Source organism: Diceros bicornis, chromosome 25 (genome assembly GCF_020826845.1).
Source record: "Diceros bicornis minor isolate mBicDic1 chromosome 25, mDicBic1.mat.cur, whole genome shotgun sequence".
Classification (NCBI taxonomy): Eukaryota; Metazoa; Chordata; class Mammalia; order Perissodactyla; family Rhinocerotidae; genus Diceros; species Diceros bicornis.
Window position 1 is genome coordinate 35,552,539 of NC_080764.1, and position 25,907 is coordinate 35,578,445.

The 25,907-nt window shown below is 33.3% G+C and overlaps 1 protein-coding gene across 1 annotated transcript in view; it reads right to left on the bottom strand.

The window, feature by feature from the left end:
- LRRIQ1 (leucine rich repeats and IQ motif containing 1) overlaps positions 1-25,907 on the bottom strand; it is a 208,293-nt gene that overhangs the window by 128,449 nt on the left and 53,937 nt on the right. Inside the window, exons 11-14 of the mRNA XM_058568707.1 lie at positions 20,694-20,887; positions 20,038-20,165; positions 14,924-14,997; positions 11,492-11,585 (exon numbers count right to left, since the gene is read on the bottom strand). Coding sequence (XP_058424690.1) covers positions 11,492-11,585; positions 14,924-14,997; positions 20,038-20,165; positions 20,694-20,887 — 490 coding nt within the window. The remainder of the gene's footprint in view (positions 1-11,491; positions 11,586-14,923; positions 14,998-20,037; positions 20,166-20,693; positions 20,888-25,907) is intronic.

Consider the following 25,907-nt stretch of genomic DNA (forward strand, 5'->3'; position numbering starts at 1 on the left):
CACTTTGGAAGACAGTTTGGCGGTTTCTTACAAAAGTAAACATATTTTACCACTTGATCCAGCAATCGGGCTCCTTGGTATTTACCCAAATGAATTGAAAACATGTCTACACTGAAACCTACACACAGATATTTACAGCAGCTTTGTTTGTATTTGCCAAAACTTGAAAGCAACCAAGATGTCCTTCTGTAGGTGAATGAATAAATAAACTGTGATACATCCAAACAATGGCATAGTACTTAACATTAAAAAGAAATGAGCTCTCAAACCATGAACAGAGATAGAGAAAACTTAAATGAATGTTACTAAGTGAAAGCAACCAATCTGAAAAGGCTGTGTACTGTATGATTCCAACTATGCTACATTCTGGAGAAAAGCAAAATTATGGAGACAAAAAGATCAGTGGTTGCCAAGGATTAAGGTAGAGGGAAGTATAAATAGGCAAAGCATAGAGGATTTTTAGGGAAGTGAAACTATTCTGTAGAATACTACATGGTGGATACATGTCATTACACATTCGTCAAAACCTATAGAATGTAGAACACCAAGAGCAAACCCTAATGCAAACTATGGCCTTTGGGTGATAATGACGTGTCGGTGTATGTTCATTGATTGTAAAACTGTACCACTTTGGTGCCGGAGGTTGATAGTGGGGGAGGCTGTCCATGTATGGGGACGGGGGGTATATGGGACTCTCTGTACTTTCCATTCAATTTTGCTGTTAACCTAATATTGCTCTAAAAAAATAAAGTTTATTAATTAAAAAACAAAAATATTTCCTAAACACTAAATGAAGGGTGGCAAGGTAAGATTACTAAAATACTAGGTTTAGAAGGAAAACTCCAGTCAGAGCCCTAATATCAGTTATTCCTTCTACCTAGACTGTATAGTCTGGGTTGATATATTCGTTTTTACAAACACAGTTGTAAAATATAATTTTTGTGTATGTGTGTGAGGAAGATTAGCCCTGAGCTAACATCCATTGCCAATTCTCCTCTTTTTGCTGCGGAAGATTGGCCCTGGGCTAACATCCGTGCATATCTTCAGCTACTTTATATGTGGGACGCCTGCCACAGCATGGCTTGATAAGCAGCGTGTAGGTCCACACCTGGGATCCGAACCTGCGAACCCCAGGCCACCAAAGTGGAGTGCGTGAACTTAACCACTATGCCACTGGATTGGCCCCTAAAATATAATTTTAATATTTTTTTAATAAAAGAAGTGGTCCATTAAGGCAAAAATGCCTAGGGCCAACCAAAGTCATAATATATCCTTGTGTATAGTTACGATCCTGGCAGTCTTGGTATTAAGTAAAAGTAATCACAAGAGAGGTATAAATACATTGCCCTCAATGAAAGCAAAAAAGAGGAACACCACAGTTTTTCATTTACTGAGGACACAGTTGATTAGCTCCCTACCCTCCTCCATCCCCCCTGAAACAATGCCCTTTTTTTTCTTACAGATATTTAAATAAGGAAAGAAAGAAAGCAATTAGATTTGGTTCCTCAAGGTAATTATCAGATATTTTACAATGTTAAGAAGCAGATAAGAAGTATTATGCTTTGCTAATAAAAAGTTTAAGCTAATTAATAAAATTTGGGTCCATATATTTTGAACATTTTTAGTAGGCTTGAAGTTAGCAATGTCTGCCAAATCATAAACTACCTAACACATTTACCACAAAGGGTTAAATAAATGCCAGTTATTGTGTTTCTGGTTGGATTCATTTTAACGTATGGTTCAAAAGCAGGATGTTATATTAAGATAATAGCTATTCACCTGCCCAATCACAGGTGATGAGGCAATCAGAGGTATTCACCACAGAGGTACAATATTAAATATAACATGAAATCTTTGACAGGCTCTCATCAAGGCAAGGAAAAGTTACTCTCTGAAAGTGAAGCTGATAATAACCAAAATACAATGAAGAGATTAACTATCTGTATTCCACTGTACCAAATTGTTTATTACATTACTAAGGAAACTACATTGTATTCTAAATCTTCAAAGTATCCAGTCAAATTTCCTTCAAAACATGATCATAATGTCAGAATAACTTATTTAGTTATAATAATAAAATGCCAGGTATGAAATAATGATGCTTTTGAGATGTGACAATAAAGGGTATTGAAAGTTAAAACTGTATTGGTGTTCATTCAGCTTAAAAAAGAAGATGCTCTAATTCTATTACCAGTCCTGTTTCTTTGGATTAAATTTCCTAAATTATAGAAGAGCAAATACAAGGCTTCAACAACTTGATGGAAATAGCCCTTGAGAATAACCAACAGTTCTAATTCTTTGGGTGCCAATTAAGTTTCTGTCTGATACCTTGGTCACCAGAGTGGACCTGACCAGCAGAAGGAATGAAGTGTACCAATGATAGGTTCTAGACTTTGAAATAGATATGTCTTATAAGGAAAATTAATAAAGCAGATTTTCTTATTATAACCTGGATTCCTTAGGAGTTAGATAAAGCTAATTTTTTTTTCCTTCTAGAGTATAATCATTTCTGCTTAAACAAAAACAGTAAGCCGGTGGACGTACACAACTTTTCTGCAAGATCCTGGACCCACAGTGGTAGTGCAGATGCAGTAACACCTATGAGACACTCTTGAGCAGTCATCTTTCAGGTCTCATTTTGGCTAAATGAGGAGGTGTCAACAAAAGGAAGGCAATACTCATGCTGCTAACATGAGAACCACACGGTCTAACATATCTACTCTTTTTCTTAGTTACTCTCTAACTTGCGGTGGGAATTCAAGGCTAGATCCCTATGTGTGCCTCTAACCTTGCAGGGTAGTGTTTCTGAAAAGATTGCCCTTGAATTACTCCATTAGAGGTACCTGAATTGCTTTTTAAAATACAGTCTTCAATTACACCAAAGACCTCTAGTGGTGGGTTCAATGAATCTGTATTTTTAAAATACAGCCTTTCTTGTGCACCTTAAAGAATAAGAACCACTGCACTGGGAAGAAAATAGACTACAACACATCATATTAAAATCAGAGATGCTCGGGCTTAAACTTAAAAAACAACTCTAAAATTCTAATCACTTGAAAATTGTATTAAATTTTCAAAAAATATATATGTTACTTGGAAACCAATAGCATTTGTATATCAATGATGTCAGAGGAATTTGCTAAAGTAAGAGATATTGTGGGCCTGGGAAGTTATATTCCAATGATCTGTTCACTGATTAACATTGCCATTGGTTTTATATAAATGGTATGAAAGTTTCTTAGAAAAGTATTCCTGTAACACTAAAATTAGAAAGTACATATCAAATATACAGAGAAACCAGCTTTCTATTCAGAAATAATTGATGACAAAATGAAGAACCATTTTCACCAAATAACCTAATGTATGCCTGGAGGCAAAAATACAAGAATTTGCTTTATCAGATTAATGGACAGATCAATACTTTACCACAATATTTTATTTAATAAAACAAGGGTTTATGCTCCAGACAACCATAATAATTAAAAATAAATGAATTCAAAGATAATACAGGACATTAGGTTTGTTTCTAGGTGTTGCAACTGGCATTATGTGGAAGCTGTTCAGATGTTAACTGACAGCAGATCAGCAAGGGGAAAAATGATAATTTTATCATCAAATACTATATTTCTGACATGGTTATTGATACAGATATCATTAAGTATAATATTTTAGGTACACGCAATAAGTCTAGAGAACGTGGGTCAATAGGGCTTGAATTTTTACTTTGGAATTTTTACTTTTGATGTTACATTCATCACCTTTATGTAAAAAAAGTTTCCAACAGTTTATTTGAGTCAGAATATTTTGAAATTCTTTTTTTTTTTTTTTGTGAGGAAGATCAGCTCTGTGCTAACACCTGCCAATCCTCCTCTTTTTTCGCTGAGGAAGACTGGCCCTGAGCTAACATACATGCCCATCTTCCTCCACTTTATAAGGGACGCTGCCACAGCATGGCTTGACATGCTGCGTGTCGGTGCGTGCCTGGGATCCAAACCGGCAACCCCCGGGCCACCGCAGCAGAGCGCCCACACTTAACCGCTTGTGCCACTGGGCAGGCCCCTTGAAATTCTTTTGAATGTAAAAATTTAGTTTGCTTGGATCTTCGAGTGTGACAATGTCTTGAAATTTGTGACTTATATAATAAATATCCAGATTGGAGTTAGTGTTTTATTTTAAAGATCTTGTCTTCAAATTTTTTTTTTAAGGAACAGTTCTCAGATGTATAAGTTAGTAGAGTGTGGATTGGCCTTAAGTTCAAACGCAGCCTTTTAAGAGTCTATGATGAATATATTAGAAAGTGCTATAACAAGTTGATTCATGTTGGAAATGAAGTATAAGAATACTGTGAGATCTCAACATTAGTTTTTCCAGCTGGGCTCCTCCTAGTCAAGGGCTAAATCAATATTTCATTCAGTGAAAACTTCCTGGTGAATATTCTGTCATTTAAGAAGCTCTATTAATCATTAATGAATGAAACACATTCCCAAAGGAGATTCCAAACTGAGTCTGTGGATTAAGTTTTAAAAAGAGATTTTTTAGTACATCAGTTTTGTCCGTGTTATCACTGGCTAGACATGAAAGTAAGACGCCAATTGGGAAAATCTATAACTAATCCCTTTGTTGGTATCAAGGGGTTATGTAAAGTTCATTGGAACACACTGCTTCAAGTTTGAGTTGATCCTTTATTAACAAATCCATATTTTATAGATTACTAGATTTTTAAACCCTTTAGATAAATGAATCTCTTCTTAAAATTATGAAAGCTATATTAAGCCAACTGACCTAAGTGAAATTTGATAGGTAACATTTCCAAGTTTCTAGTTCAGAAAAGTTCATTTAAACACAGAAATTATAATAGTTAAATAATTGTACATATTTATAATATAAATACTACATATTTTCTTTCAGTATTGATTATTTATAATTAAATATTTTCTTTAAAACTGTAAATTATATATATTTTGCAAGTGTAGTAAAATGTGAATATTTATCTTTATATATTTATAATAGTTTTATATGAATATATTTTACCCACAAGCCTATTTTACTCAACAGAAAAGTGCTTATACTCCAAACCAACAAAATAATGAAAAATAATAAACTCTAAGATTATTCAGGACATAGGTTTGTTTCTAGTTGTTGCAACTGGCAATGTGGCAGCTGTTCATATGGAAACTGACAGCTGATCAGCAAGAGAATTCACATTCTATTTGTCCAACACCTAATAGAAAAGCCACTGCCCCTAAAGAGCCTGCTCTGAATAATGAACTACCTATTTTTATTTGTCATCATAGACTTGGTCTATATAGTTATGTGGGAAAATAAAGATATCTATCTAAAAACAACCCATTAGATATTTTCATTATAAATAATATCACTTGCCAAGCAGAGTCTTTTGGACATAATTACACTCTTCTTTTTGTATGGGAAATTGCACTCTAAGATCTGGCTCCTAGAAATGAGGGCCCAAAACTTGGGATTAATATTTTAAATCCCAAAGTAAAAGAAGCACAGCCCCAGAACCTGAGCTAGTGCATCTGGGTAGGACTTTGGCAGCTTCTATTCCAGACGAGGGAATCCACTCAGCTAGCGAGAGGTCTAGAAACATGTTTAGGTGGCGTTTTCACATATACACACAAATATTTTAAATAGCTGCAATTTCTGATCCCCTATGATTTGATATTAACTAATAGCTGATATTTCCTATAATAATTTGTCTGAAGATGATTTTCTCAAGAAACTTGGAGAATCTGATAAACACTATGGTTCCCTAGAAGTCTGAGGACTCCCACTTTAGAACTCCTGATGTTGATAATTACTGGAAATCAACAATGACATCAATTGTCAATTTATAGGGAATAACATTTTCAATCACTAAAGTAGAATTAAATAAATTCAATAGGACAATTAAAGGGCTGAAACATGCAATTTTTTCCAGCTTTTACACATTGTAATGTTATTAAATTCTGTAATGTATTCCTTCAATAAATAATTTTGGGTGTCTACTACCTACAAGGCATAGTTCTAAACTAGAATGATCTGTACAATAATCTAGGGCCACTTCTACTACTTACCTTTAGCCCTTTTTAATGCCTGGGCTCTCATTTATTTTGGCCACTTTTCCCTAATCTCTTATCATTTTGCCTCTGAAAACAATTTCCCCCAAACACTATTTTCCTTTTCATACAACTATTCAAAATTTCTCTATAGCTGCTTAAAAATAATGGCTAACATTTGTCCAGTGTGCTACATGCTAGGCACCACTAGAATATGCTTTCTTGTGGTAACATATTTAGTCCTCACAGAGACTGTTAGTGTACTCTGATACTCACGTTCTTCTCCACGTTTCCCAGCCTCTTTTGCAGTTTGGCCATATGTGTAGTTACAGCCAACAGAGTATGAGAGAAGTGATCACTGCCACTATTGAGGGCAGAGTGGTTAAATGTCAGTTGTGATTTCCCTGTGGTCTTTTCCCCTCTCCCACCACAATCTAATACCTAAAAAATCAGGTTACATTGAAGTTACATGACACAGAGCCATGAAAAAGAAGAGCCTGAGTTTCTGGGTCTGCTTAGATTAGACAGGCTGAACTCACATCAGATGTAATGTAAACAAAAAATAAACTTCTATTGTATTAAACCACATAGATTTCTGAGTTCATTGTTGCACAACATAATCTATATTACCCCAATGAATACATCCTACGAGAGAAGTAAACTTTTATTATACCCATTTTGTAGATGAAGAAACAGAAACATAGCAAGATTAAGTAATTTGCACAAGGCAAACAGCTATGAAGTGGTAGAACTAGATACGTACCCATCGGTTTACTCACAAGGCTTATACAAATATCCACTATGCTATAGTTCCTCTCCATGACCACAAGACAAGGGAAACTTTGTATTTATTTATTTACTTATTTAATTTATTTTTTGGTGAGGAAGATTGTCCCTGAGCTAACATCTGTGCCAATCTTCCTCCATTTGTATGTGGGTCGCCGCCATAGCATGGCTTGATGAGCGGTATGTAGGTCCGCACCCAGGATCTGAACCAACAAACCCTGGTCTGCCGACGCGGAGCATGAGAACTTAACCACTATGCTACCAGGCCAGCCCCTAAAGGAGACTTTTTATCCTAACACACAAGGCCCTTTACAATCTGGCAGTAATACATCATATGAACAGTAGAGCATAGTCTTTAGATCTCAGGCTTCAGAACTCAAATCTCATCCCTGACACTTACTGACATCATAACTGGGCAAATCACAAAGAATCTAAGCTTCAGTAAATACCCCTGTAAAATGAGAATGATAATTACAGCACCCAACTCAGAGTTGCTGTGAAGTGAAGTAACATGTACAGGGACTTAGCCACTCTCTGACACACTGTAAGTGTAAGTACTTGATTTCTTATTTCTTTCCAATGTATTTCCCAGTACACCCACTTTAACCCTGAATAGAGTGGCCTTCCAACAGAGCCTAACTTCATCTTTCACATTCCCTCCTTTTTTTTGGATATTTCCTCTACCAGAAATGCTTTTTTGTTTTTTAAATTTGTTTTTAAATCTTTTCTAAAATTTTGAGATTTAACTCAAAGTTTACCTCTTCAGCAAAGGCAGTTTTTCCTGGTCACACTAAATTAAGGTGCTATTTCTGAATTTCTAAAGCATATCTGTCACCTTTTTTGACTCAATTTCCTTAACTACAAAATGGGCATACTGGGCAGCAATTTCATTAGGCATATTGTGAGGATTAAATGAAAACAGTGCTGGGCACAAAGTAAATGCTATATCACTGTTTGTTATAATTATTAGTTTTCATGGTTATCATTTTTTTGCATACATTTATATCCTTAACAAGATTACAAAAATGACTTGAAATCATGGGTTACATTGAATTTCTTTGATAATGTCCAACATGTTAGGACACTGGTTGCATATAGTAGGTGTACAATAAATACTTGGTTATTGAATAAGAACCCACATATAGTCTGGTTAGCCTAGTAATGGAAAATAGATTTTTGTGTGTTTAGCATGTTCCAGAAATTGTTCTCAACAAAATATGTGTATTATCCTTTCAATTTTCATAATTATCCCATAAGATAGGTACTATTATTATCCTCATTTTGCCAATGAGGACTCAGAGACATACGAAAATTAAGTTATTTGACCAATATCACACAATATAGGGCAGGAGTAGACGTCCTTGTTTAAAAACACAGTGATTTCCAAACTTTAGTGTGCACTGAATCACCCAAAGGGCTTGTTAAAACACAGATTACTGAGCATCATCCCCTAGTTTCTGATTCAGTGAGTCTGAACAGTGGCCAAGATTTGGCATTTCTAACAGTTTTCTAGGAGATGGTGGAGCTGCTGGTCTGAGGATACAACTTTGAGAACCACTGCACTGGGTTACACTCTTTCCATCTGTGCAACTTAAATTGCACTTGGAAACAGATGTTCCTAAACTTGAACTTGACAAGTCCTGTTCTAAAACATGTGGAAACATACAAAGTTTCCTTAAAAAAACTGTTTAATCTTAGAAATATATGTGGAAACTGAGCTTTGAAATAAAAGAAAGAAAAATAGATTTTTTGGCAAAGATGATAACTCTTCTGTGATACACAAGTTGTCAACTAGTAGCAAATTACACAGGTGTTTGACCTGGTATAAAAATGCTGCTATTTTCTTAACCAAAGACCAGTTAATGAATTCAGGAAACCAATACATCTGGAAAGAGAGTGTCAGAGGTTTGCAGTGGCCTCAGAAAAGGGAGGAAATACAGACTACTTCCTAGACTCTCGTATCTTGTTCTACAGGTAGATTAAGTCAGATACAGGAATTTCAAACATAACCAGATCACTGATTCTTCTGTAACATATGTTATTTTCTTCTGAAGTCATCAGAACCAGGATCTTCCTGGCTATGGCCACACGTCAGAGGGAAACTAAATCAGGGCAAAGAGTCAACTGCTTGTCTCCTAGGATCAGATGTCACAACAACCTTTTTTTCAATTATCCATTCTTCCTTGTCTATATTTTGTTCATAAATGTTGTATTTTCACTACCTGATCAAATTGAGAAAACTTGCTGACATGATCCAAACTCTGAGGATCCCGAAATAGATTTTCCTACCTGAATTTTAATAAATGTTTGCCTGTCCCTATACTTAGCATGTTGCCAAACTCACCTTGCTAAATTAGATTACAAATCCTAGTTTTCTTGGCTTCACATACCCATGACCTGAAATTTCAAATGTACAATAAATCATGTCAAACCATCTAACAAATGCATGGTTCTGGACAAAAAACAAGACAAGAGTTTAGGACAGAATCATCACTAGTACCAGAAAATTCCAAAGGGGACATAGGCAAAGTCTTTCAGTATTCTGGGATGTAATTCACCTGGACCTGAGTAAATGAGTAAAGATCTGAGGATGTGTGAGAGAAAATCACTTAAGGCCCAGGGAAAGAACCAGTGGAAATGAAAGGTAGAAAAATTACAGGAACCTACACAGGGCTAGGAATAATTCTCATCAGCCAAAGTTGAAAGGATACATATAAGAGGCATCAGGGAGAATACTCAGAAAGTCAGCACCAGAGTAGTGGGGCTAAATTAGCACTAGCCTAAAGATTTCTTTGGGACTTCTGTAACAGAACGTAAAAGCAACCTTTGAAAGAATCTCACTAATTCCAAGTAACTTAGCTGCTGCACATCAGAAACAAAATAGATGTTATTTAAAGGAAAAAACAAAATTAAGAATAAAGCAATACAAAATTTAAAATGTCCAGAATACAACCAAAATTGACCAGGCATGCAAGAAGCAGGGAAATATGACCCAGAATCAGAAAAAAATCAATAAAAATAGACTTCATAATGATAGAGATGATGGAATTTGCAGACAAGGATGTTAAAATAACTATTATAAATATTCTCCGTATGTTTAAGATGATTCAGGAAAATATGAGCATGAATAGGAGAGAGATTGCAAATGTTAAAGGAAAAGACATAAATAAAACTTCTAGAGATTAAAAACACAATGTCTAAAACCTGAACTGAAAAATAATCTGGATGGGATTAACAGCAGAGTAGATACCTAAGAAGAAAATATCAGAGCACTTGAAGGCATAGCAATAACTATTAAGAGTGAAATACAGGCAGAAAAAAAGTGTAATAAATATAAGAACAGAACAACAGTGACTTCTGGGATATATCAAGTCATTTAATATTGGTGAAATTGGAGTCCTAGTAGGTCAAGACAGGAAGGAAGCAGAAAAAATACTTGAAAAATAATGCCCCCCAAATTTCCAAGTTTTATGGAAACTATAAATCTATCAGATCCAAGAGGTTCAATAAATCCTAAACAGAGTAAATCTATACAAAACCACACCAAAGCACATCATAATCAAATTGCTGAAAACCATTGATAAACAGAAAATCTTAAAAGTATCCAGAGACAGAGGAGTGAAGACAAGAATGTCAGCAGACTTCTCATCAGAAACAGTGAGAGCCATAAGACAGTGGAAAGACATTTTAAAGTGCTGAGAGAGGAGACCGACTGCAAAGGGGTATGAAGTAATTTTTTGAAGTGATAAAAACGTTCATTTTCTTGACTGTGGGGGTTTTTACACAATATTTAAACCCATAAACAAAACTGATGAAGTTTATTATGTGTAAATTATCTCAAAAAAGCTGATTATAAAAAAAGACACTGGTCAATTTGGGGGAAACAGTGTTAGCATAATATGAGTATTTCAGATTACAGAAACTTTCTTAAAGAAGAAAATTCATTTTAAAAAATTATAAAATATGTTTCTTCATTTACATCTAGGTCCTGCAATATTCTAAAAAGAGACATGAATTTACACATGTTTATAACACATACTTTAACAGACATCAACTTCTCCTTTTAAGAAAATAAAACGGGCTGGCCCTGTGGTGTAGCGGTTAAGTCCACGCTCCGTGCTTCAGCAGACTGGGCTTGTGGGTTTAGATCCCGTTATGGACCTACACCACTCATCAGTCATGCTGTGGTGGCGATCCACATACAAAACAGAGGAAGACTGGCACAGATGTTAGCTCAGGGCTAATCTTCCTCAGCAAAAAACAAAACAAAACAAAATGGAGTCAAATTGCTTACAGAAAGAAAATAATTTTAAGTAGAAAGCTATGTGATTTAGATGACTTGTAAAAAGTAATTCCCAACAAATGTCTTTTCTATAAATACAAAACCCAAGTTAACAACATACTAAAAGTGTTACAAATCAATGGTATGGATCAGAACTATCATTAGTTTGTATGTGTGCGAAAAATTATTTTAGGCTGAAGACATTTCTAAACGATTTTTACAAAACCATTTTGTTTTGAATAACTTTTAAATTATTTTTTATTAATTTTTTCCAAGCAATTAGTATACACAGAACAAGTTTCATCAAATTACGTTTTTTTGCAACTATAATAAAGTATGTACATAGGGTGCAACAATGATTCTTTACCTCCAGTTTATTTCTTGAAGAAGTGGGTTTCCAGTGAGAGATAATTCACGGAGAGAATAGCATGCATCAAAGCACCTTATGGCACTTGTAAGATCTACAGAAAATAAACAATAAAAATCATTATGAAAGGTATCACAGATAAAGAAAAATAATCATAAATCAATGACCATTTTATTTATTGGTTAGCTATTAAAGAAAAGCAACAAAAAGTATTTATTCTGCAGAATACGATATGCATTTAAAGGGTTCTGTATTAGAACACTGACGGCTGTCAGAATATATATTTCCACCATTTAGCAGCTGTGTGAACTTATACAAATCATACAACTGCTTTATGATTCAGGTTCGTACCTATCTCATAGGGTGAGGATTAAATGAGATAATGTGTGTAAAGGGCTTAGACCAGCTCGTGCTAGAATGTAGGCACAAAATCTGAAAAAGTGAAATCCAAAGCAATAGAAAAGTGGTAAAATTGAACATAAACCTAAATAGAATTACATGGACCTGTTATAATTTTAAAAGTAAAAACAGTAGGTCAATCTAGGGTACATTACAGAGGAATTTATACTGGAATTGCTCTCCCACAGAAAACAATCATAAAACTGGACAACATATAGGAAGCACCTGTTTTCAAACCTGACTCTGAGAGAAGAGAAACACACATGGTAAGCCTACAATCACAATGGTTTTCTACTTGAAAGCATTTTACCACTTCAGGGCAGGAACGAGGAGACCCAAGAGTTTTTGCTGACTGAGGAGGCAACGATTAGAACTGAAGCTGGAATTTATGGCGAAAAATATTGAGAAGAAGCTGTGTGTGTATATGTTGGGAGGGAGGGAGCTGGGGGAAGACCATGTGGGGATTCACTGCAGGTCCTTGGACGAGTGCGAGGTGTTACACAGGCAGGGCAAAACTCTGAAAAACCTAGCAGAGATCACTGCTGTAGGGCTAAGAGCTGAATAATAACACTAAAGTTTATGCAGCAGTGAAAGACATTGGAGAATGTTATTATATTATTCTGGCTGGGCCAGAATAAGATATAATTGAGTATCTCAGAGATTGAGCTAAAATCCAGAAAGTCTTTGCATTAGGAGTGAAAACAATGTCCTGGGGGATGGGCAGGCACTAAGACTTGAAAACTAAAATGACTTGTCCTAGAGGAGGATGAAATTAAAGCTGACAGATATAAAATTATTCATCAATTATCAATCCAACTGCCCGCCAGAAGTAAACTCAACACCCTTTAAAAGGAAGACAACAATGTCCAGACTCAGTAAACTATATTATGTACAAGGTTCAACATATAGTTACAAATTACTAGACATAAAAAATAGAAAAACATGATCTTATTATTAAGAGAAAAGCAGTTAATAGAGACAAGTCCCAAAGTAAGCCAAATGTAAATCAATTTTTTGACAAAGATAATGAAGTATTTCAATGATGAAAAAAGCTTGTTCAACAAATGTTGCTGGAACAACTGGATATCCCTATTAAAAACTGAACTCAACACCTATTTCATACCATTCATAAAAATTAATTTGAGATGTATCATAGACCTAAACATAAAAACTAAAAGTACAAAATTTCTGTAAGAAAGTAAGAGAGCATACAAAATCATGTTCTCAAGCTGGAGGTAGAAACATTTTACAAACGATACAGAGAACAATAACTACTAAAAAATGATAAATTAAGTTTCACCAAAATTGAAAACTTCTGCTTATCTAAAGATACCATTAATACAAGTAATAGGTAAAAGAGGGACTGGGAGAAAATATTTACAAAACATATATCTGCTGAAGAATTTCATCCAGAATATATAAAGAACTAACACAAATAAATAAGAAAAAGGCAAATAACCAAATTTTAAAAATGGTAAGACACTGAATAGACACAAAAGAATATGCAGAAATCGTCAATACATGCACGTAAAGAGGCTTAATATCATTATTCATCAGGGAAATGCAAACTAAATCCATCATGAGATGACACAATGAAACACTAAACACCCTCTATAATGGAACAATTGGAACTCTTGTACACTGCTAGACGGGATGAAAATGTTACAACTATTTTGGAAAAGAGGTTTTTCAGTTTTTCATAAAGTTAAACATAGACCTACTCTATTATCCAGCAATTATACTCTTACGTATTTACCCAAGAGAATTGAAAACATCTGTCCATAGAAGGATTTGTACAAGAATTTCCATAGGAACTTTATAACCATAGTAGCTCCAAACTGTAAACAATTAAAATATGGATCAACAGGAGAATGGACAAATTGTGATATATTCATACAATAGACTACACTTCAGAAAAAAACAAACTACTGATATAAACAACTGAACAACTGATATGGTAGAACGTCACATGAATGCTGAGTAAAGAAAGCTGGAGGCAAAAAAGAACGTATTGTTTGATCTCATTAATACAAAGACGTAGAACAGTTAAATTTAACCTGTGGTGACAAATTTAGAACTGTGGTTGTCTCTAGGAAGGGAGTGACTGGGAATGCGGATGAGGAAATTTTGGTGGGGATTAGTCAACCAAATCAATTCATCATTCTTTAACTTAATAAAATTTTAATGGTTATCTACTCTATACCTGTTAGGAGTCAATAAGTTAGACAAATTTCTTTATTCATCTTCATCAGGCTATTTATTTCATAGGTAAAATACACTTGAATTTTAAATAAAAATATAATTGTGACAGGTCTACTGGAAAGATATGGAAGTAATCTGATTTTAAAAGTGGACAGAAAATTTTGATTGAATTATTTCATCATGCCTTTGAAGGAGTTCAAAATATGCCACCACAATATGCCATTCTGGCATACTGACAACTTGAGTTAAAGGCACTTTAAAAACAGCAGATGCAAGAAGGACACTCTGACCTTCCTTCTTCTTAAAAGCAGATGAAATTCCCATGTGAAAGATGTCCTCCCTATACCAGAAGACACTCTTACCACAAGGACGGGAAGTTGAGGCCAAGAGAAATGTATACAAACAAACTTGTTAAACTAACCTTTATTTCCTAGTCACTCTTCCATCCAGTTAATTACCTTAGCCCAAGCTCTTTTGCCTTGTCACCTTTTCACAATTTACTACTCTTTGTCCAACTCACTACATAAGTGTTCAACTCTACCTGTTTCTTGGGGGCTTTACTTCTCTTGTGAGAATTCTCATGTACATGTTAAAAAGAAAGCAATTAAAACTTGTATTGTTTTCTTCGGTTTATCTGTCTTATGTCAGCTTAATTCTTAGGCCCAGCCTAAGAGAGTAGAGGAGAAATTTTTCCTCCCCTACACCTTATTGTATAGATATTTTATCTGTAAATGCCATTAACACATCTACCCAAAGCAACTTCATACTATATTTGAAACAGAAACTCAAAAGTCTATTATTTAAAAAAATTATATATTATTCTAAACTTACCAGAAAGACAATTGTTGTTGACATCTAGTTTTTCCAAAGAAACAAAATGAAAAAGTGGTATGATTTTTGTTAAGCTGAAAACAAAAGTAGAATTCATAAAAATTTTAAATTGGAATGTCCTTAATATTATTGACATAACTATATAACAATACATTTATATAACACAATTATACAATGATAAGCAATTGTAGACAATTATATACACAATTGTATTTGTACAATAAAATACAATTATAATAACATTTATTGACAATACTTATTAAATATGCAGTAATTATAAGATTCTAAGTATTTATTCTATAATGGAAGATTTATATGCATCTCTAAGAGAAATTATAATGGAACTGCCAATTTCAATCACAAATACCATGGATTTAATATGTATTTTAATATGTATTAATATTTAATATGTACTTGGTATTTAAATAAAAGTAAGTAGGTTTTCTGCTGTTATTGTTTTCTTTTGTCTTTGTATAAGGCAATATACAGAGAACTTATATTACGTATGTATTTTTTCTGGCTCAAACATATAACAAACCATTAAGCGATAAAAGCATAAAAAATACTTATTTTCACTTTTTGACAGGATAACTGATTAGAGACACTAGTTTTGTTTTTTTTAAAAAAATGTTTTATTCACTAGATTGAAAGTATTATAAGTACTGTAATTATCCAAAGTTACACTGGAGTTATTTCTAAATTAGAAATCTGCATCTAAGGAACACAATAATAGGAATGTTTTATATCGATAGAATGGACTTAAATTTGGCAGAAATATACTAACATTTAAAACTAATACTCATTATTAATGCATGTGGATTCAAATTCTAATAATAATGAACTTTCTTCCTACTTTTTAAAAGTTTCTATCATTTTCTAGGATATAATTGTCATTAAGAACCCATATTCAAAGAAGGAACGTAAACGATATCCAAAATACTCACATCATTGGAAACAAAACCTTTGAAGGGAAAATGAACTTTAGCTTGATTTGCATTTCCAACTACGACAAGTCTACAGTTACTTTGTAACATAATATCACATTATTCTAGCTACTTGGAAATGAAAATTAAGCCAGCTCATCTAAATCTTTAAACAAGACAAAAATTACTTTGTATAAAATATATTCTCATTACAAATACAAAAGTCTTCTCAACTAATCCCCTCTATAAATGTTGGAAATCCATAAATGTTCAAAATATGCTTCGACTAAAGAAGTATTTCTGGTACAAAAAAAAAAAAAAGAGACATGCATTAATTTCCACTTCTTTTACTTTCTTGTTTTTTATACTGTCCCTCCAGTTGCCCTGGCAGAGATTTTTACATCTTTATCTCCACCAACTCCCTGCCGTGGAAAAAAAACTACTATTATTCTAAGGTCAGAAGCTTACAGAATAATACCATGACTGGAAGCCTCAGGGGTCTGACACAAAACCAACCCTTGTATTAACCTTGACTCCTCTCTTGTACTATCCTGTTCTGCATTAGCAGAGAGACAGAAGATACTACTGATGAAAAAATAGACTAAATAATGAGCCTGGAAGATCTCTCTGAATGTAGCCAATCCTAAGTACAATATTACTATTTATACTAAACCTATACAACACTACTTCTTAAAAACAATTCTAGGGGAAAAAAAATCCAAGGTAATAAAAGTATTAAAATATTGGCCATTAAATTTATACATACACTTCATTATTTGTATACACACTCTTTAATAGCAAAATTTACTGAAATGTCACATGAACACTGAAAAAGAAAGAAAGAAAGACAAAACTTAAAACTTTATCAATACATAATTAGTGGATTTAAGTCCTAATTTTATGACATTTCCTACTCGGGCATGTTCTAGATCATTATCACATGTAAGAAATTTAAGTTCTTCAAGTGAAAATATAATTCCAATAAATGTGTTTATTAACAGGAACATTCTTATTTGTTTTGTACCTTTAATATACTTCTAATACTAAATCTTTGCCTTTCTACTACAAGAATTTTGAAAGATTAATAGATGAGTTTTTCTCTTTTGTCAGAATATCTCATGTTTTTAACCAATAAGTTACATGGCAACATATAGGTAGCATATAAGTTATACGAAGACATCAAGTAAAAATAACCAGCAAAGTTTTAAAATTAAAAATAAACATTGCTTTTGCAAAAAAATAAATCCAAGTAAAAACATGATTGGTTTGGCCAAATATTTTTATAATATTGAAATTTTACCTTTTCAGGTAACCACGCTTTTAGAATCATGTTCTTTTTTGGAAATTCTAATCAAGAAAACTGGCTATTCATTCACCTTTATGACTATTCATTAGGATAGTAGAAACCTAATAGTAGAATCTTTTTTTTTTAAACCTCTGACTTTTCCCTTACTGACATTCTGTGTATATTTTTTCCAGGAAAATTCAAACCAGAAAGACAAAGGACATTAGTGAAAACCTAATACCATTTGACCTTGTCACATTAGCCCTGGGCATAAAAAAGATATAAATTTCAAAGACGACAAAAAGCAAGAGATTTGTACAATGAGCAGCCAATGGGTAATAGTTTCCACTTTCTGCTCCTACTTAGAGTCTCACTGGAAGTTAGAAAGGCTTATGAAGCCAAAGAGTCTTCCAATTAGAACTCCACTGAGAAAAACTTAAAACAGTCACATGTCCTAATGAAAATTTAAAACATAAGTCAGGATGAAACAAGTATTTCAAACAATACGTACTAAGTATCATTCTTTATATGTATTTCATTTGTTGGGGAAAAAGGCATATGGACACCTAATTTCTTCCTTGTGATGAAAATATTTATCAAAAATTAAAAGAAAAATATATACAATTTGAAAGACAAACCAACCACAATCCAAATATCACATTTATAAAATTCTTCTCAGGTTTGCAAAAGGTACTGACATACATTTTCCTTTTGGATCATCATTAAAAATCTCATAAATGAGGTAACGTGGATATCACTATCCCCTTACACATGAAAAAGCTGAGGCGCAGGTAGTGAGAAGAGAGTTCTTCACCATCAACTGACAGATAAGCTATAGATTCAGAATTCAAACCGCGATCTGCTCACCCTGAGTTTTACCAAACCTGATGAGGTTCTGAACAAGTCAATGCACGCGTAACAGCTTAATGTAAGATGAGTAATTTCCACAGTTAATGGTTTTGGTTTATTGTGAAAAATCCCAAAATTGAAAATTATTTTTCACTATGATTTTAGGAAATGATTTTACTAAGCTTTATGTCCGTTTCTATCAATCACATTTCCCTGGTTGCCCTCAGGCCTTCTCTCTTCATTCTCTCAAAAATGATAGAAAGTTACATGTGCAAAGAGCTTTGAGAGACCCACAAAAATATACTAAAATATAAGTGATAGTATTATTTAAAAATTCAAAATAGTGTATATTACATAATAATTTTACCTCTTTTTAAAATATAGTTAAGTTCAAAAGATTAAGTTGTCTTATTCTTAAGAATTTTATGAGGGTGATGACATATAATACTCAGTTTTAATCCTCCCAAATAGCAAACACCATCTCAATATCCAAACGTTATCAGGCTAAGCAAACAAAATTATAAATAAGGATAATTTGGTTTAAGTACCCCAATTATTGTTATCAACTCTAAAAAATTTTAATAGTCTAGTTTAAAATAATTCTTAGCCCTGAAACTTTTACAACGTTATAAACCAATGTTACTGCAATAAACAAAAAATTAAAAGAAAATAAAAATAAAAATAAAAATAATTCTTAGTCATATCAGATTGATAGGGCAAAAGTCTATCAACTATTATTAATTTTAACTTGTAGGATATTTCTTTGATGATTTAAACTGTCCAAAGAAATTAAAGGCATTATTTCTCAAAAAATATTCTTGATTTAAATATTTTCTAATCTCTTTAAATATTATTAGGTTCATCAATGTGGCTTGAGATCCATTTCTATAAAATATGCTAGATATGTCAATTATTGAGTGATTTACTGCATATATCCAAAGCATACCTGAGTATTTCTATTGAAATTATATTTCTAACCTTAAAAATATTGTGAAAAGATCCAATGGGTTTGTGATGGCCCAGATTACTTAAACAGTGTTATCTGATAGAGCTGACTCTGGAATAAACGTCCTTTTAAAAGCAAATCAACTTCCATATTTTAGATCTGATTAAAGCAATTGGAAGGAATTTTTGAATACAGATTCAGTTTTTGATTTGTCAAATAATGGAATAGTTTAATACATGGAAATTAAATCTTTTGGGACATACGTGCTCAAAGGATGAGCACTATTGTGGCAGAGACTGAGAAAACTTTATGTTTTGAGGGAAAAAAGAGGTATATATATTAACATTGGGTTGTCCCTGTTCTCTTGTTTTGTAGGAATTGAATAACTCAAAGAAGCAAGTTCTTGTTAAAGGTGGTTTCTTTCCCCTACTCCATGTGCCTTTGATGAACAAATTAATCATATTAGCGTGAATAGCTCTCAACGAAATATCAAGCGGAGGGAGACACACACATATTGTGCTCCTGTTTTGCTTTTAGACAGTTATTCTCTGCAAAGATCCAGATGTTTGGTGGTTTCAAATGGATCTTCTGTGGCAGGTACACATCTCAATGTAATGTTAAGGTATTTTTTTTAAGTGTTACTTTATATCCTTGGGGAAATCGAATTTAAATCAATCTTAACAGTTACAAAAAGACATGCAAGTTGAGAGCAGATTCAAAATCCTTCTTCCAGGACTTAATAAGTACCATTTGAGAGAATGAGACATCCTTCTGAATTAAATTAACTACCTCCTGCATTTCTAAGGACTATATTCTTTACAAATATAAGCAAATCTGCCCTGAGAGATTCCTATAAGCATACCTTTGAGAAGAAACAAAATGAGTAGGATAAGTGACAATAAAAATTCTAAAATTTGAGGGTGTGTCAATACACAACTTTAATCTTTTTAATTCTATAAAGTTATATTTATAATTTATGTACTAATTTATTGTGATGCACTTCACTGAATTACTGGAAAAACCTAACAGCTTTTCTATTTGTTATGAAGATCACACACTTACATTAAGTAATCATTCACCGCATTTAAGCTTAAGCAAAGTATATTTTTACCTGTTTTGAGAGATAGTTAGGTTTTGTAGTAAAGGCAGCCAATATGAAGAAAATGCTTCCACAGTTGAAATGCTGTTATCATCCAAGTGCAATTCTCTTAGTAGAACATGATTCTCCAAGGATGGAAGCTATATTTAAATTTAGGTCATTAGTTTATATTAAGCAAAATATTTTTGTCATTTAACAAAATTTAAAAATATAAAACCTACCAAAGCTAACAACATATATTCTGGCAAACTGCGTATCATAAATCAAAGTATAATGTTATGAGAATTTTAGTATGAATAAAATTTTTAATAATTAACTTCATAATTAGAATTTGTTTTATAAAAAGTACTTCATGACAAATTTTAATGAGAATTTCATGATAGATAAATTTGGTCCCACATACACTGAAATATAACTGAAAAGTTATGATTTATTATGTTCTAGTATTATGAAAAACTGTTAAATTAGATTTCTTTATAAACTATTCTATGTTGAACATTTTTTAAACAGAGAAAAGTATGTAATAGTTTAAACTGGAAATCAAACAAAGCTGATAAGCAGAAAAGAACAAAGAAAAATTAATCAAAATTGCTTTTAAAATGTGTAATTGATATATGAAAGAAAAATGCTGCATTAATCACAAAAATCAATTAATTCAAAGCAATTACCTCACTGAGATAATTTCCCTGTAACTTCAGTATTTGGAGCAATCCACAGTTTTCAATGCCCTCGACTTCAGTAAGATGGTTATGTGAGCAATCCAGGTATATAATGGTAGGAGTATCACAAAGCCCTCTCGTACTAATTAACTGATTGTGGTCCACAATTAGTTGCTGAAGATTTTTCAAAGATTCTAAACCAGCTGGAAGAAAAATGTTCCAACATCATTTGTATCATACATTCTTCCAGACTCTACAGGAGAGTTTCAATTTTTTCTTAATAATTGCACCGTTATAGTTCCCATTATTTCTAATTGCAAGTGAAGACTTAGCCCAATTTCCTGGTAAAAAATGTGTAAGTGTAAAATGTATTATTATTTAAACTTGTACCTGAGAGACATATTTTTTTTTTTTTTTTTTTTTTGTGAGGAGATCAGCCCTGAGCTAACATCCGCCAATCCTCCTCTTTTTTTGCTGAGGAAGACGGCCCTGGGCTAACATCTGTGCCTATCTTCCTCCACTTTATATGGGACGCCACCACAGCATGGCTTACCAAGCAGTGCGTCGGTGCGCGCCCGGGATCCGAACCAGCGAACCCCGGGCTGCCGCAGCGGAGCGCGCGCACTTAACTGCTTGCGCCACCGGGCCGGCCCGAGAGACATATTTTTGAATGACATAATTATATATCACTTTAAAATTGAACAAAATACTAAAAGACATACATTGGGCACTGAATGTTTTATATTCAAATGACAATGGAACAAGGGAGAGATAGAAGGATTCATTTAAAAAAAAAAAAACAGTTTTCAACTCAGTTTCAGGGTCTTTGAATTTTGAATCCTTGCTTAGGGTTGAATGCATAACATTAGAATGCCATTTTCCTACCACTGAGATATCTACCTTAGATTCCCAAATGAAGTAGGTGCAACTATATTAAAACCAATGAAATATTAGCATATTCTTCTGGTATTCAAGATTGTCACAAGTGGCCTCCTTTTGGCCCAGATAAACAAAGTCAATATGATACTATCCAAGAAATATTGGAAGGGGCTTAGACTATAGTTCAGTGGTCATAAGGAAAAAGTTGAGAAGGTCGTTTAAATAAGCCATCAGAGTTAACATTGGAAAGAGATGCTAAGGAAGTCTGTAAAAGTTTTATGGAAGATATTAAAAATCTAGAAAATGCTGTTTAGATTGACTATTGGACTATATATGTTCCTTGTAGCTACTACTCTGTTATATGAAATAAGTAATGCTGGAAAATGGAAATATTGTTTAAAGTCTAGAGTAAGTACTACTAAGCAGCATGTCTTCTGTGAGGATTTTACATATGGGAGTTATTGAGCCTAAAGCTTGGAGAATTGAGCTTCATTCTGATTTTCTTGTCAAACTTCCACAAAATATTTTCTTCAGTTAAATGTTGGAATAGACATGAGTTTTTCTATCAAAAAGTTATTTCATAATAAATTGAAAGATAATCTTGAAGGAAACATAATTATGAATACAAACAAATATCTGGAATTCATACAATAAATTTATCCTGGAGGAATTTAAAGCATTTAACCCAAGATTTAGTCTTTTGATTACATATTGTGATTTACATAAATGACAGACAGCCTGCTTATATCAAAAAATGAAGAAATAAAAGGAAGAATCAAGTACTATTACCAAGATCTAACAAGAAAACTGAATTCTACATCATATTTTAAAAATTCAGATAATGTAATAGGATTATGAGTATATTGTAAAAATACTTCACAGAGATACATTTCAAGAAAATAATATTTTAAAATTACAGTATCCCTAACAGTTTAAGTCAAACAAAGCAACTTAATCTTACAAATGATTATTTCTCATAAAAAATATTTTTATGCTAAAAAAGTAAATTTTCTTATAACAAGAAATAAAGTGTGCAATATCTAAGAGAAGCAGGAAAATGCATAGAAGACTCATAAAAGAAAAGAGAGACTAAAATTTAAATTCAGGCAATAATCTTACATTTTTAAGTACTTATATAGGATCTGGTACTGGTATTTTCCTGTAATGTAAAATAGCAATTATGACTTAGAGAAAATTGTTATCAGGGAGTGAACTGTTCTTCCCTATAAGATACTTGACTAAGTTAAAACAGACCAATTATATATTATCAATTCCAAACAATCAGAAATAATATATTACATATAATAGTAACTATAGATTAGCTACAATGTAATTTAAAGTCTGCTGAAACAGAAAATACTTTGGAGTTTAGTATGCCTTATGATCACATCTAATGAACATCAATTAAGCCACTGAAGCAGATAAAAGGCATTCCAGGCAGAAGGAAATTCTAATTAATATAAATTTTTAGTTGTGTAAAATAAAATGTCCTTTATCAAATATTTAAACATCTTAAGCAATCTACTTTCACAAGCTTAATATATATATATATATATATATTTTTTTTTTCTTGGTGAGGAAGATCAGCCCCAAGTTAACATCCGTTGCCAATCCTCCTCTTTTTGCTGAGGAAGATTGGCCCTGGGCCAACACTGGTGCTCATCCTCCCCTACATTATATGTGGGATGCCTGCCACAGCACTGTTTGATAAGCATTGCGTATGTCCACGCCCGGGATCCGAACCTGTGAACCCCAGGCAGTTGAAGCAGAGCGTGCAAACTTAACCACTATGTAACCCGGCCGGCCCCCCATAAGCTTAATATTTTTAAAAGCCATGCACATTGCTCTTAGGTTTTTCAGAGCTAATCAGAAATAGAATTTTCTATTAACTCATTTAGAGTAGGGAATGCATTTTTGAAACGTTTCAAAGGTCGCCTAAGAAGAGAACCAAAAATGAAACAGTTTACACACTGAGGACAGGTAAAGGATTTGGCATAAGCCGCTGAAAGGAAACAGCTGATAAGGCAGAAGAACAATTTGAAGAGGAAAAATAGAAAAGGCAAACAGAATTCTGTGATGATGGGAGTGGTTAGTAATAATAAACATAAAATAATATACATATTTCAATTATCAAAGGCATTTTTTTCTTACACTACATTATATATGGTCAACAGTGTGAACCAGGGTGGGCAAAACAGAACGAAACAGGCCACTGCTGTGACAGTGATGAAGCAACTGAAGACTTAGGCCAGAGGCATCAATGGAGCAATCAGGATGGAAGCCACAGTGCAGTGGAGGTGAAGACAATGAGTGTCGACTGTTTACATATTTGACAATGGAGAGAAGGTCCTCTAAAGTCCCTAAAATAGCCCACAAAACCCTATCTTGGCACTCCTTCTCGACTACTGTCCCCTTCTCGTAGTTCATTCTAACACGCTGACCTCCTTGCTGCTCCTCAAACACGCCAGACGTGCTTCCACCGTAGGGCTGCCTGTATACGTCAGAAACAACTATCAGTCTGTGACATGTTGGGCTAGCAAGAATTAAATAAAGCTTATTAGCTTATTTCAAATATTAAGGCACTGTGATTTTCAATCAATACACAGAGAAGGTACAATTGGTCTACTCAACAATTCAAGAGAAATTGGATTGTTAGAAATTCCAATCTGGTGGAATTACCATGATTTCAAGCCTCAGATATTGATGGTATTTAACTGAGCATTTCCACTTCCAGGAATCCATTATATAACAATACACATAACTATAAAGTAAAATATAGAGAATTTCCTTGTCATATTATTTAAAAACAAAGAAATGGAGAGAAGTTAAATGTCTATCAGTAAGGGAATATTTAAATAAATTATGGGGAATCTATAAAATGAATATGTATAATCTTCAATATGAAGTAGTCTGACATAGAAGGATGTCCATGATATATTACTATATATAAAACCTAATTTGCATACATAGGCTTTGAGCTATTGAGTAAACCAGAATCGAAATCTACACACCTAAAATTGTACTGCATAGGACAGGGACCTTGGGAATACCTAATGCTGTCAACCTTCAACAGGGTTTGTCACACAGCCAAAATGGGGAAACCCTGTACATTGACAGGAGGGCATACCTCTTAGATTTTAAGATGAAAGTTTTAAAGGAAATTCAGTGAAATGGTAAAAAGGAGACTTGGTAGGATCTCTAAAACACTGGCCTAACTATAATAGTGAGGGAAGATGTGCATTAAAATATATATAATTATATATATATATAAATCACTAATTAATATATATATTGATTATATAATGTAAAACTTAGCCTAATGAGAAAAAAGAAAAGGAAATCATCTAAAAAATATGTGGAACTAAGGTCTGCCAACAACCAACCAGGTGAGTGAGCTTGGAAGTAGATCCTTCAGCCTCACCGAGCCTTGAGATAACGGCAGTCCTGGTTGACCTCGTGAGAGACCCTGAGCCACAACCACCCAGCTAAGCCACTTCCAAATTCCCGATCCACAGAAAATATGAGGTAATAGATGTTTTTGGTTTTTAATCGCTAAATTCTGGGCTACTTTGCCTCATGATAATATATAACTAATCCAGTAAGGATTCCATCCTGAAAAAAACATGAGAAAGAAGAAAATATGTTAAAAATGATTTGGGCCATGAAAGAATATTTAAAGAAATTTACTGTAACAAGAACTCAAAGATATTAAAATAGCAGATGTAGGTAAACAAATGGACCAAAATAAGACCATGACAGAACTAATAAATAATTTAGAAAAAACTTTGTACAGAACAGAACAGAAAGCTAAAAATTGAGTTGCCCATAAAGAAGAGACAATCACACTGAGAATAAAAGGTGAAGCAGAAGATAAAAAGACATAGAGGAAATTAATTAAATATTAATAGACATGAAAGACAAACAAAGTCAACCAAAATATAAATCATCTTTCACTGAAAAATAGAACCAAGCCAAAAAAGTTTTCAAATATATAAAAAACAAATTTTTCCAGAAATAAAAGAATAACTTAAAATGTTATTCAGGTATCTAGGCAGAAATAGTTATGAGGAGGAAAAAATAAAGTTAGTTTCTAGGTTTACCACAGCAACACACAATATCAAAATGCAATGAAGTAATGTCCACAAGGTACCAGTGAAAGTGTGACCTTAAAAGAGAATGCATAGCTATATTCTCATTCAAGTACGAAGGCAACAGACAGATATTCTCAAACATGAAGGAATTCAGGGAACGTAGTATCCATTAGCCCTTCTTTGAAAAATAAGACTTAAAAAGAGCTAATGAACTCTGTAATCCAGACAAGCAAAAGATGAAAGCAGCAGTTCT